The sequence below is a fragment of the Macrobrachium rosenbergii genome, chromosome 5, assembly GCF_040412425.1.
Source record: "Macrobrachium rosenbergii isolate ZJJX-2024 chromosome 5, ASM4041242v1, whole genome shotgun sequence".
Classification (NCBI taxonomy): Eukaryota; Metazoa; Arthropoda; class Malacostraca; order Decapoda; family Palaemonidae; genus Macrobrachium; species Macrobrachium rosenbergii.
In genome coordinates, this window is record NC_089745.1 from 4,588,917 (window position 1) to 4,603,417 (window position 14,501).

A 14,501-nucleotide genomic window follows, 5' to 3' on the forward strand; every position below is an offset into this window, starting at 1 on the left:
TACATGCAAGACATATATAAAGATTAAAATTATTTACAGAAAATTCTCAATAAATTAAGTCCTCTATCAAGGTAACTTGGCTTTTGGAACTTTTGAATGATAGTGCCACATGAGGATGAACTTATGAGAGAGTATTTAATGGAGGCTACAAATCAGTCGGTAGAACCTAGAAGTTTTCACTTTACCTGGACATTGACATCACAGTTGTATTTGAGCAACACTTTCACACATGCTGCATGTTGCTTGTTTACAGCAACATGTAGTGCAGAGCAACGGCCTTTATTTATAACATTGATTGAAGCACCTTTTCTCAACAACAACTCCATAATTTCAGGTTGGTTACTGCAATGAGAAAAAGGATAACTTGAACGCAATATTTCCATTTTTATTACTACAGTCTTGGTGTACTGTAATTGTTTGATACACTAAGTGATCCCTTGCAAAATAAAATGAAAGAGAAGTGAGTTCTTTGTCAAATACAGAAACCTATAATTTTCCTTACTACAGCATAGCAAAGACCTATAATTCTGTGTATAGTACTTCTATAGCCAAAATAAATATAATTTTGAAAAAACTTTCAAGATCACATGAAAAATTTTTAACAGAGAATGAGCAATGCCATAGATTCCCGAATATCTTTTATGCCTACCCAAATGCAGAATAATGTAAAGCCACATCTCCGTCATCATCTGCTATTTCCAAAGAGGCCTTGTGCTCCAAAAGCAGTCTTACAATATCCATGTGACCTTGGTGACAGGCAACTTGCAAGCAAGTTTTGCCAGAACTTCGCCCATCTACCTGTAATTGCAAGATTGCAGATGATATTAAACAGGAAAGGTAGTAAGTGTTACCTATATTAATAAAAACTTGTCTGAAAGGATACTAGTAATTTACAATGATAATTATCTTTTATTGAATGTCTAACCTGACATCAGCAGTTTCTCAATACAGCTGTTTTGTACAATTAGTTTCTAACCACAGTGAGAATGTATATAATGCTTTATTCTGAAGAAGAAAGAAAAAATGTCAAAAGCAAAAATATCTCTTTTTCCCTATACTGTAGTCCAAAATATGTAAACAATAAACATACTCAAATAACCCTCTTGTTATTCTAAACTTTTTTCATAAAAAAAGCAAATAAGTGTAGAAATAGAGATTTCATTTCTAAATACTTGGAAAACCAACATATAGAAAATAACTGCTATAAACTTTCTTCAAGTGCACATGCCATGAAGAAACTACATATTCTAGAGACAAAGAAAGAAGTAAATGAAAGATCCCATTAAAACTGAGAAAATCTGGGTAATGAATATCATCTTCACTTCCATTTTTATCATGCTTACACATTCACACACAAAAAAACTGAAAAACCCTTCACACATTAATCAACTGCTGTGCTGAATTTTGGAAAGCTATATTGTGTAGGTATATATACTAACCTCATAAAATTCAATAATCAATACAGTACAGGATTTATAAATATTTAGTGGAATGAATTTGGACTAATTCAATGTACATTTCAACTACCATCTCCACTGTAATTATAAGAAAGCTTGGCGCATTTTATGACTGTGTTTCACTGGTTTATCAAAATATATACAACTTATACTTTGAACCTATCTCTTCTAATATATTCTTCCTGCTTCAACCAATCGCTGCTCTACTTCATCTTATCTACTGAACAAATGAAATCTTATGATTACAAATGGGATATAAAGTAAAATTCTAATCACAAGAGATTATATATGACGATGAAAAATGAACAAAACTGACAACTTTTATATAGTATTTTAATTAATTGAGCAGTCAAAAATTCAAGAGAAACAGTTGAAACCAAATCAGGATACTCTTCACAACCACAAACATTATAAATGCCACTAATCTGAAAATAATGATAGGTATACCTCATCCTCTTAGTGTCTGTATCAAATATGGGCAAAAAGTAAAATCTGTGGGACTAGAATCATGCCACAGTACAATATCTCCTGAACATTATGCCATTACTCTTTGCTTCTTAAATAAGAGCTTTACAGATATGCAGTCTCTTGCATACTTTCCTTAGAGTTTTATAGAAGCTATATTACTCAAGCTTATTCTTGTAAACCATGTACATTACCTTATCTGGGTGTTTAGCTAGGAGATGAGAAACTGCCTGTGTGTGACCTTGTGCTGCTTCTCTGACCAACTGGTCAACAACAGAACTATCCTGCTCAGTGTCCAGAAGCTGGTGTAAGACAGAGGCCAATGGACCTGAAAGTGTAACATTTCATGAAAACATAAACTGATCAAGTACTGTATAGTACAAGATGTACCGGTAACGTAATTACAAAGGTATCTTTAACAATAAAATGTAGCCAGTACTTACTAGCATGCTCGTGTCTCTCATTAGCTCTCATGGTGTTATTGTACTCGGCATTGCGAGGGGCCAGTGACACGCACAGAGGGTTGAATGTCCACGTTTTGCCTTCCACATTAACACGCAAATCACCATCTGGATAGACTCTTGCTATCACACCCGTTTTGCCAAGAGCCTGATACAAAATCAATACTGTAATTTCTAGCTTAATTAAAAAATGACAGTAAAGTAATACTATAATGTCCACAAGTAAATCAATAAATCTGCTTTCAAGGAAACCAAAGGACATCTTAAAAATCCCTGATACAGTATAATGTACTGTATCATTAAAAAATTAAACCTCACACTACTTACACCTTTCATATAATCAATCCACTCTCCATGACCCTTTTGGTATTCCTTAACTTTGGCAGCATCTGAAATTACAATCACCACATCTCCTGGCGAATAAGTGGTGACTCGCGCTAATGCTCGAGGATGAATGGTCCAGCGGGTTGCGTAGCCCTCATACTGAACCCTCACGTCTCCTTTGTCGGTTATACGGTGAACAATGCCCACTTTATCTAGGAACTAAAGAATCAAAATGCAATCAGTTAATTAAGAATATGCAACAACGATAACTGATAAACTGAAGTGTCACAGATATCTCAAAACAAGAAAAGACTAAGTGTTTTATACACACCTCTGCCATCTTATGATTCCATCCTCCGTGCCCTTCTTGCATTGTGCGTAGTTCGTCAACAGTCACCACCACACGAACCCTCTCTCCAACAGAGAACGGTACGTGACGTGGGGAAGTTGGTATAGCTTCCCCAACATTGCTAGACTCTGTGTAAGAAAAGTGCAGCCAGATATAATGCATGTACATGATACACAAGTACAGATTGAAAAATATAATAAAAAAATAATTTTCTTAGCATGCTAAAGCTGTACTGGACTTCAAGTTCATATCTATAAATCTACAAATGGTTTTGTTATTCGTTTTGAATCTTAAATTAAACCCTGGTCTGAAAAGTTAATAAAATTTTCAACAGGACAATTTCTGTGTTTTATTTGATTTTCATACTTATTTTTCTTCTTCTCATCTTAATCTCTTGTTGGGGCTGCTAGTTTAATGATCCTTTTTTCAGGTGTTTCTAACAATCACTGAATGGCTCATTTCATAACCTGATACAAGCTGATTTATGAAATTTAAGCTGTCAAGCCAAGCACTGGGGCACTTTTGGCCATTCACTGATATATTATAATTTGTTTTGGCACATGTTTTATGAATGGATGCCCTTCCTGGCTCCTACTCTCCATATTTATCCAGGCTTGGGGAGCATTCGCTCTTATACACATACTTAAAAGATACAAGATAGAGTCATTACTTTTTTTTAAATGAAGCTGCCTGCCAGGCACTTAAAGCACAATTACGGTGATGGAATAATCAAGTGACTCAAGGGAAAAGCGAACCATATTTCCAGCAAAAATTACTGGTGATAGTAAACTGACACAAACAAAACAAGACCAGCTTGAATGCCAGCAGGCAGCATTTGTAAATGTCACTTAAGGTATCTGTTTTTGTTTTGGAGACTCCTCCAGTCTCCAATAGGGAAAATCAAGGTTTACTTGCATAAACAATGTGCTTGAGAGTGGAAATACAAATCTTATGCTGTAATTAAATGAAGGGTTCCTGGTGAGTGAAACAGCTGTATACAACTGGTATTGCATCTCTTCAAATATTTACATAATATGTGTTAAACTGGAGGTACCCATTTGCAACAAGTTTGATGTAAATAACACAGATGCCAGACAAACTCTGATTAGAAAAACTCACTTGGGCCACAAACATGAGCATTATTTTCGGATCTGACATTCAACTCCTGATATATTTACATTGTCATCTTGATTCAGGAATGCCTTTGACAAATTAACATTAATAAACAAGTAATAGTACTTGCAACTTAGTCACTTCCCAAGTGTAAACACATCTTAACAGTCACTTCCCAAGTGTAAACACATCTTAACATTTAGTAACAGATAAGATGAGAGCAACACAGGTACTTAACATATCACATTAACAACAGAATATAAGACACAGGATTCCTTTCCTATAGCAATTACTGAAGGCTTAAAATGAACTAATTATAATTCTTGTAACCTGTTTCTTACTCAGTTTTTTCATGAGGATCCATGGTAACTTGTTTACATCACTGTCTTACTTTGTGGTAGTCTTCACACCATACTTACTTTTTCTTAATCAAGCTTACTGCATGAAAACTAACATCTGAATCCATGATGTTATTGTTAGCTCTAAATTTAAACCTATCTGATATGTGAAGACTGCTTTGATATTCTTGGTATGTAGGTCTGATCTATATGTGGTTAGGTAATTGCATGTTCCACTATTTTGTACAGTCTAGCTACAGTATCCTGGAGGAAGTAAAGCATGATAGCATGCTCTTTGGAATGACTAGATCATTAATTCTAACATTAAATAATGACCACTGTTCCACTGTGCAAAACAGTTAATCATACTGACTGATCTAATTTTGAGTGTTGTATACATCAAAGAATTCAACATTATGAGTCACTGCACGTCTGAGTACACTGCTTATAACAAAATTCAGTGACAAAGAGTTTGTTTGAGTTGCAAATAATGTTCAGAAACCTCAGATAAGATGATGACATTATTGTCTGGGAGTTTATGCAAAATATCACAGACTTTCACAGCTTTGTTCCTTAAAGTCAAGAAAAGTAGTCCTTCACTCTTTCCTGTGGCCAGGGGCACTGACAATATTGCAACAGACATTGGCTCATTGGCAAAACCTTATCAAAGCTTTTGCAATAACTGTTGATCAAACTAGTTACAGTTACAACAGTTACAACAGATCAAAATAGTTACAGTTCAACTTGCCATCTTCATTCATAGGATCAACATGAGATTTTACTGTTACCGAAGACCTTGTACAGTAAGCAACAGAAAGAAGAAGAGTTCTAAGGGTATTGTAGTGGTGGAAGATGCTTTAGGGTGCTTCAGCCTACAGTGGAAGAAACTAAGTCCAATGGGCAGAACCTGGTTCCAATTACCCGTGTACGGTTAATCTCACTATAGCAAGTACTGTTCTTTTTTTAGCTATCACTCATAAAGTCACTGTCAGTCAGACATTTTTTTATTACCAAGAAAACAGTCTAAGTGATTTTCCCCATCATTCTGATGTTTGCTTATGAGATTCTTTAATTTAGAGGTGTAACAACTATCAAAGTTATGAAAAGAAGACAGTACAGCTTTCTCATTTAGCATTCCTTTTTTATATCACAACCCATCTTAATGTCAAGTCCCAGACAACAGACCAATTCATTTAAGAAATGAATAGCTACTTTAATACTTTACCTAACTTATTTAGACTGTAGCAAACTCAGCTAAGAAGTTTTCGTTAAATAGCTTTGGAACTTAGTAAAGGCATTTTAGTCCCACTTTACCAATTTTAGGACCACAGGAATCAGGATAGAAATTTTCTCAGTAACTTTCAAACCAACACTGAGGATACTTCCACTGAACTGCCTAAGGAACAGAAGGGGAGGAACCAGATCTCAAAACAAAATTCATAACCATGCTGGTATGAAATTTATGACGAGTTTTTCCCTTGCAATAAAAATAAACACTGCAGATGTCATACTAATAAAGACTCCCTTGTTTGGCTATTGTGTGCAATAATACTCCATTCAAGCAATTGTATTACTGATCATCAGATACTATATTTATGAACACTTATTATACAGTGAGTAATAAAATCATGGCAATTAATTTATATTGCATGTAGCTGCAATAGCAATCACGGAGTCATTCTGAGACAGTGGCTTACCAATTGATCCTACAATCAAAGTCTGACTCAATCAAAAAGGCTGCCCAGTCCTGCTCAAATTTCATCCTTAAAGTTACTAGAGAAATAATGATGCACAGTTAACTAGGACGAACAAAATTACAACAAAAGATTTAAATTTATATGACAACAAAAATATGAGGGAGAAAGACTTACCTTCGATTTTGCCAAGGACAGGAAGATGATCAGTATACACATGACCATTGGTAGCTGCCTGAAGGACTTTTAGATCAACTTTTCCTTTGTGCCCCACTCTGTAGACATTAGTTGATCCACAAACCCAAGTCACATTGGCAACTGATCTGCCAGACTCATTGTCCCAACCCCTTATCTCTGTCACTCGTCCACATTTACCTGAAAAAGGTTTCATTAGGTTCAGAAGCTACAAGTTTTTGGAACGGCTGTGATGATGCATTAAAGGAGGGGGAGACTGAGAGCACACCCGGTGAGAGTATTATGAGAGGTTTAAGGTAATGGACAAAAACATATTTATTTGCTTATGAAGAATGAATTCACTCTTGGAGTTTTCTTTGTGTCTCAAGAAATATAAATGACCTAAGCAAAAGCTATAGAACAGTCATACTTCTACCACAACTGTCCCATTAATTAATATTATTACTACCGTTACTGCAGAAGATAAACCCCTATTCATGTGGAACATGCCTACAGGGGGTATTGACTTGAAATTGCCTACAGCAGCTGTGTTTACCATATGAATAGCGGTTTAACTTCTGATTAATAATAATATTGTAACTGACAGAAGTATAAGTTCTTCACTGGAGAGTGGTGGAGCTTTTGGCTAGCATGCTGTTGGCCCAGTGTTCAACTCTCCGACTGGGCCAATGAAGAATTAGAGGAATTTATTTCTGGTGATAGAAACTCATTTCGTCACAATGTGGTTCGATTCCACAGCTGCAGGTCCTGTTGCTAGTAAATCACTTTGTTCTAGCCATGTAAATAAATCTAATCCCTTACCCTTGTTAAACAGTGGTCAGTTAAACTAAGACATACTTAACTTTTGACAGAAGTATAAATATGGATTTTTTGTCTTTCCACAATATGACTAAGACATTTAACTTACCTTCGCCTCCATCCTGATTCCCCCAATCCCAGTCAGGACCTCTGATGACTTTTGCACCGACAAATATCCCTTGGAGAGGTATTTTGGAAGCATTTTTTCTCTGGCCAATTTCCACCCTGAAAATAACAATCACCATCAGTTCCAATGATTTCATTATTTGCCCAGTGAGGGACATGTTTTTTAAACTACAAAAATAAAAAGTTGATCACCCATCTATCACTAGGCATTGGCAATGCGTCTTTCTTGCATGAATGAAATTTCTTTACAAGGTTTCTGCCACTTCAATATTTCTTCTTTACTTTTCTTTTACCTTCGCCATGTGAAAAACTTTCCTTACGCAACAAGTTCATGTCACGCAGAGTGGAAGGGTGTTCAATGCAATGCCACTGAGCTTTCTGTATAGGTGTATCAGACAACTAATACTGTGGAAGTTTTATGCAAAGGGAACTTATACACAATTCAGCAATTAAAGTATGAATATGGCAATGACCAATGTGCTGTTTTTCTCTGGAGCCACCCCTTGTTCAGGGAAATGGCGTTAAAGATGTAAGTAACAATATATAGTGTATACTAAAAACTTGAAAGACTACTAACTGCATCATAGCCAATTAGCAGATCTGGGGGACCTGGGCACGTGCCCCATGAAAATAATGACAAAATTAATATTGAAGACTTAGATAATAATAACATAAATGAGAAATATAAAAATGGAAAAAAAAATAAAAATCTATTCTGGAAATAAAATTTTGAGAAGAAAATAATATGTAATAATCTTCATGATATATATATATATATATATATATATATATATATATATATATATATATATATAATATGAAAAATTGGTGCCTCTCATGAAATTTTTCTGGATCCGCTAGTGATCATAGATACAAAGAATACGTAAGATAACTTACGGCTGTCAGATTCTGGATTAACTCTCATTCTCATGAAAAGTTCATCAAAACTGTTGAGACACTCAAGGGGTTTATACTGAATTCTTAAATGTACACATGTTTCAGTGAAACTGTTGCTCTGTTAACAGTGTCAAGAACAGCAATAATATTCTCAAACACGCGAGGAAGTCCAATGTTTATAACTAGGCCTAAGATATGGCTGAAGTTCTCTGTTGCCCGTGTAAGGATTTGTAAACAAACTATATTTTTCTACCCTGTGGTGTTTAATATCTATGTATAAATGACCGTATGATTTCCAAAGGTATCAAATGTATTTTTATTGTCCTAATGGACACGTTTGCAAGCAAATCCAAGCATAAAAATGATTCCAACAAAATGCTTCATCCATTCTGTCGGAACTGGAGAAGAAGAAGAAAGCAGCAGGTTATGAAAAGAGCCTATTATTCCTATATCCTGGATTGCTGGCATAAGGCCAGCCAGACTAACATCACACGCAGTTACCAAATTATCTTGCAAATGATCAAATTTCTGCAAATTACCAAGAATATACTTTAGGTTACCTGCATTAGCAACTTATAAAATATCTCGCGCAGGCACTATAATACCCCTCATGTTTTACGAACATAAACATGCGGAGATTAGAAAATGCTAATGATATTACCCTCCAAAGCCCACACATCATGGCTGTAGCACGCAGGCTACGGGGGAAACGGACAGGCGGAGAAGCAAACAAACTAAAGGTCACCTTTTCATTGAAGACTTTGAACAGAGGGAAGGGACAGGATGACCTAGTTCCAATGTTCATTCAAAAAAGATATAAATTTCAGAAAATATTTTCACTTCAAAAGTTCTTTTTAAAATTTATTCTTAGTAAAAGTTCATTGTGAAGAATTTCTTTTGTTTTGCTCTATTTACACAATGATGGGACTGTGCTTACGTAAGGTCTACATGAGTTTAAAAACGATGTATCGTTATGAAAAGCTGAGCGCAATCGATTCACGATGATGACGTCATGGCAAAATCAGAGAATTTACAAATTTTTTTTTTGTCATTCAAGTCGAATATATATATATATATATATATATATATATATATATATATATATAATTACTACGCAAATTCATGTTAACTTTCACCATTCAACAATAGCAACTACAATAAGTTTATGACAATGAATTCGCCGTATACCAAGATGTCAAAATCATTAGGTACTATACCAAAGGAAGTATTGAGACACTACCTACTACTATAAATGTCTGTAGCAACATACAGTATGTGGACATCTAACAAAATATCTATTCTGTTCAGTTATAAATTACAAAAAAATACAAATGCAATTCAAAATTTCAACCTCTATCCTGGAGTGGAAGAATGGAAGTAATTCGACGGTATAGTATTTATCGCCTCGAATGCTGAAGCGTAGGCCGATAAAGGACCTGAAATCTATATAAGTCACTGGCCCACTTTGGCTGCCAGCCCCCCCCCCTTTTTTTTTTTAATCTGGCTGTAGAAAGTAGTGATTCCACCTACAAGGGGCACTGGCTGATCCCATGGCAACTACCGGTTTCATTAGATTTCATTTATTCGTGCACGCCAAAGGCCTCAGGGTGACAGTTTGTTCGTTCTGAAACGTTCACACAGACCCATACATACCCTCAATCCTACTCCAGTCTAACTGAAAACACAAGACTTGTAAATGTGGAAAACAGCAGCATCAGCATAAGCTATTAAAACAATGATTAAAAAGAGCTAAAGTCTTTGTCCATCCTCATCTCGGAAAAACAATAGACTAGACGGATATGGGTTTAAGCTAGGAAGTAAACATTAGCATTTACAAGTACTGTATTTAACTTACGTTTCTTTATATACTACACGAAAAATAAAGCACCAAACACATAAAGTGTATAAATATAACTAATCCAGAATGTAATGACTACTTTTCTGTATTATTTTCAACAGCACGGAACTAGCAGATCACCGTAACCGATACAATATCAAACTGGCAATCGAACAAGATGGTCTCCCAGTCACCGCCATGAAAGGTCTATTTAATGTCAACGCTCATAATAAATTAGTTCAGGAAAAATCCGCCTCCTAAGCCTTTAGATGACGTCAGCCTGCTATAGCTTTAGCTCGTCTGTTTGTTATTCAAGCGTTCATTCAAGATGGGGGTTTTGATTTTATAAAGTTACTCGGCCCAGGTAGCTTACTGGAAAAAAAAAAACGATTCCCACACAAACAAACAAACTTTAGACTTTTTAATTCTTATGAAAGGTCAGGCATCCGACTACGCAACAACATCCACACACACACTTAGTATTTAGGGTTAGGGTTGCTTTTTTTAACACTCGGTTAGCCTAGCGCTAGCCTAACAGCTACTACCCCTCCGGCCCCAAGCCTTTCCTCCCACAAGGGAATCCCGGTAGAGTAGAAGCAAAGATAGGCAGAGAATTGACGTGGAAAGGACATGACGTTGTAGAAAGACACGCAGATGGCCAAGATAGAACTCTCATGAAGATAAAACCTATACGTACACTTCTGTGAGTCACACACACACACATGCACACTCCACTATTACGTTTAAATGGAAATAAATATAAAACTGGCGTAATTCTCGTAAAAGGTGGCTTTGATTAAAGCTTTTCAATTTGGGGGATCATGCGATGGGCTACCACAAGCCTTTATGGAAGATATAAAGGGTAGGAATGAAATTCGAGAAGGGTTGTATAAGGATCCATAAAAAAGTATCTAAGGGTTCAGGGACCAAGAAGAAACATTTACGGATCCTGGGAAAAATTAGGAATTCTAATAAATGAGGATCTTCCACATCAGAGCGTTTTTCTCAATCTCATTTAATACTTGAGGATCTTCCACATCCGTTTTTCTCAATCTCATTTAATATTTTTTAAAACTCATTTTAAACTCACTTAGGCCTATTCCTTAATTTTTTTTTTAAGTAAAGCAGCTACAAATTCCATATAGTGCCTCTGGGAAGACTAGAGCAAAAATGTATTTCAAAAGAACTAACGTTTCCTCTCGAATAATACGACTGTAGGCGGAACCGTATTTTTGGAATCCTCCAAATATTGTTGGAACCCAACACAAAGGGTAACAGATTTTCTCCTGCCGATAGACTGTATAAAAATGCCAACGCTTAAACAAGCGAAAGGCTATGTTTTCGGAATTCGCTAAACGCCCCCAGCCCATCCTCTTTTTTTATTCACTTCACAATTTCAGTTAAATTCCGTGCCTATAAATAAATCAGATTTCATGTGGATATTCTGAATACCTAATCTAAAACGCTTATTTTTAAGGTTTAAGCTTTTACGCTAAATGATTTTGGATATTAATTGAATTAGGATTGCTTGAAGTAAAGGGATAATGTTACTTTATATTATAATTTAACTTTATATTATATTATACTATATATATATATATATATATATATATATATATATATATATATATATATATATATATATATATATATATATATGAGCACCGGTTTTCAGCAGATCTTTCGGGATGAAGTTGCTAGTCACATACCCTTCTCCATCCTGGCTACAACTAAGGAGAGAGAGAGAGAGAGAGAGAGAGAGAGAGAGAGAGAGAGAGAGAGAGAGAGAGAGAGAGTACACCCGATTAGAGCTGTTTTACTAATTCCGTGCTGTTAAAGAATAGAGAGAATTCTACAAATATTAAAGTGCAATTTCAGCCCAGTCATTACCTGGTCCCAAATTACATAATATACTTCCTGGGGAACAAAGTTACACAAATGTACTGACGGACAAGAAATATTCACGTATCAACTTTACTCTTCACCTGTCCTTGTAACGAGGTCAGGTAATGAACACCACAACCTTTTTAACAACAACAATCTTTTCGACCAGCCAACCACACCTTAATTCTCACGAAGAACAGGGAGAATGAGCTAACTTAAACAAGGAAAGTTTGTGTGTCCACAGTACGCCACTTCCAACTAAATTTTACTGTATAATAATTTTCAATGAACTGGGACTGGGGGCAATTACATATCCCTTACTTTCAATTAGGCTTTTTGTAAATACAGTAATTGTTTTGGTATTTTGTATATGTTGGGTATCTCAGATGCCACGTTTGATAGACCCATGTTATATCCTGCTGTACGGAAGTTTGTTCAGAATTCCATGGAGTTTTATTCTTCCGTGAGAATGCACGGACATTTTGAGTGATGACACAAACAACGATAAATCCGATGTGTCAGATTCATACTGATGATGCTACACCCTTAAAACCATTAGCCAACAAAAATTCGTAACGTACCACTAAAAGCAATTAAAAAAATTAAAATAAAAAATAAATCTTTCAGGTGATGTTTAACTCTCTGTCCTTCTTGTTATTAGACCTTTATTGCATAACTATTGTTCTCTTCTCTCTCTCTCTCTCTCTCTCTCTCTCTCTCTCTCTCTCTCTCTCTCCTCCCGGGAGCCTGTCTCGTCATTGTGATGGCTGAGGTATAATCCGTAATGCCAAACAATGATGCTCTGTTCTAACACTGCATACAATGTAGGATGATGCGATTGAGAGAGAGAGAGAGAGAGAGAGAGAGAGAGAGAGAGAGAGAGAGAGAGAGAGAGAGAATGAACGGAGCAGAGGGACAGAAACTAGAAGGTGGATATACTGAGAGACAGAGAGAGAGAGAGAGAGAGAGAGAGAGAGAGAGAGAGAAATAAACGGAACAGAGGGGACAAAGATGGATAAAGAGAGGGACAAAGAGAGAGAGAGAGAGAGAGAGAGAGAGAGAGAGAGAGAGAGAAAAATAAAGAAGAGAGGGACAAAGATGGAGAAGCAGAGAGAGAGAGAGAGAGAAACAGAGAGAAGAGAGAGAGAGAAAAAGAGAGAGAAGAGAGCAGAGGACAAAAAGAGAAGAGAGAGAGAGAGAGAAAGGACCTTCTTCTTACTCACTCACTCACTCACCCCTTGGAAGTGACTGTCTCGTAGCGGATGAAGGCATGTCCTAAGTCGTGCTTGTCTCCCATATAACAGGTGGTGCAGAGGTCGTAGTCATAGCAACCGCTGCACTTCCATCGCATGCCGGCGATCGCCTGCCGCTTGCACCCGTCGCAGATGTGGTTCGGATGCTTCACGCCTGCGGAATGGAGACAAGAAGGTCAAATCTTTAGTAAATATATCCGATATGCAGATATTAGCGCATGCGCAGAAGGAGTGTGTCTTGTGTTTGGAAGGTTGCGTTTTGTTTACCTATGGAAAATATAAATTACCTTAATAATTTGGTAAATGAAATTAGGTCCCTTTCCTTGTTATTTGTTAATGTTTCTGCTGGATAAAGGGATGGATAATATTAATACGTCATCATAATTTATCTCCCGCGCTCTCATACGCATGCGTACATACGTACATACATAAATACAAACATATCTTTATATAGGCTAATTTAGCATTTAAAGTAATATATATATATATATATATATATATATATATATATATATATATATATATATATATATACACTATATATATATATACACATATATATACATATATATATACATACATATATATGTATATATACATATATATATATATATATATATATATATATATATATATATATATATATATATATATATTCACAATCCAAGTATAAAAATTGTATAAAATATTTTCAATAAACAGACTTTCAAAATGAAACCCCTACCGAAAAGAACCTTGTTAAATTCTGTTTAAAGGTTCTCTCTCGCTTTCGAAAAACAAAAGCTTAACACTGAGTAAAAAGCACAGTCAGTCTTTTATAGATAAAATAGCTGCTCCGTATCTGTTGCATTGCTTGCAAAAATGACGTGGTGCTTGCGGACCGCATCTGCTCGCATCGAAATGCAAGCACAAGAAGAAATGAAAATAAATTTACATAAAAATTATAAAAATGGATTAATTACCTTCACAAATATTCAAACATGACATATATTAATCACATTCACAGACATGGTTATTAATATTCACTTCATATAAAAAACATTTAAAGGTTATTCAACCCTTGATATCTGGCCAAAGCTTGGTCACGTATCCCGCCGTTCGGCTCATCTCATCTCTCTGTCATCCAGAGATAAGAGCAGTCCAAATATGAGAGATGAGGTCAAAATTAGCTGATTAGCTACACAGGTATACAGCGCGCCTTTGCTTATCTATGGAAACTCTACACCTGTGGTTTTTAATCTTCTTATTACCACGCCCCCTCTAAGAGTCGGTAAATAAATTCCCTCCCAGATTTAAAGGAGAATAAAATA

General features: G+C 35.8%; 1 protein-coding gene across 1 annotated transcript in view; it reads right to left on the reverse strand.

Moving 5' to 3' along the window:
- Positions 1-14,501, reverse strand: part of mib2 (mind bomb 2) — a 206,236-nt gene that overhangs the window by 10,609 nt on the left and 181,126 nt on the right. Inside the window, exons 4-12 of the mRNA XM_067103390.1 lie at positions 13,174-13,345; positions 7,304-7,419; positions 6,379-6,576; positions 3,039-3,184; positions 2,711-2,926; positions 2,366-2,531; positions 2,117-2,250; positions 650-798; positions 186-342 (exon numbers count right to left, since the gene is read on the reverse strand). Of these exons, the coding sequence (XP_066959491.1) occupies positions 186-342; positions 650-798; positions 2,117-2,250; positions 2,366-2,531; positions 2,711-2,926; positions 3,039-3,184; positions 6,379-6,576; positions 7,304-7,419; positions 13,174-13,345 (1,454 nt within the window). The remainder of the gene's footprint in view (positions 1-185; positions 343-649; positions 799-2,116; positions 2,251-2,365; positions 2,532-2,710; positions 2,927-3,038; positions 3,185-6,378; positions 6,577-7,303; positions 7,420-13,173; positions 13,346-14,501) is intronic.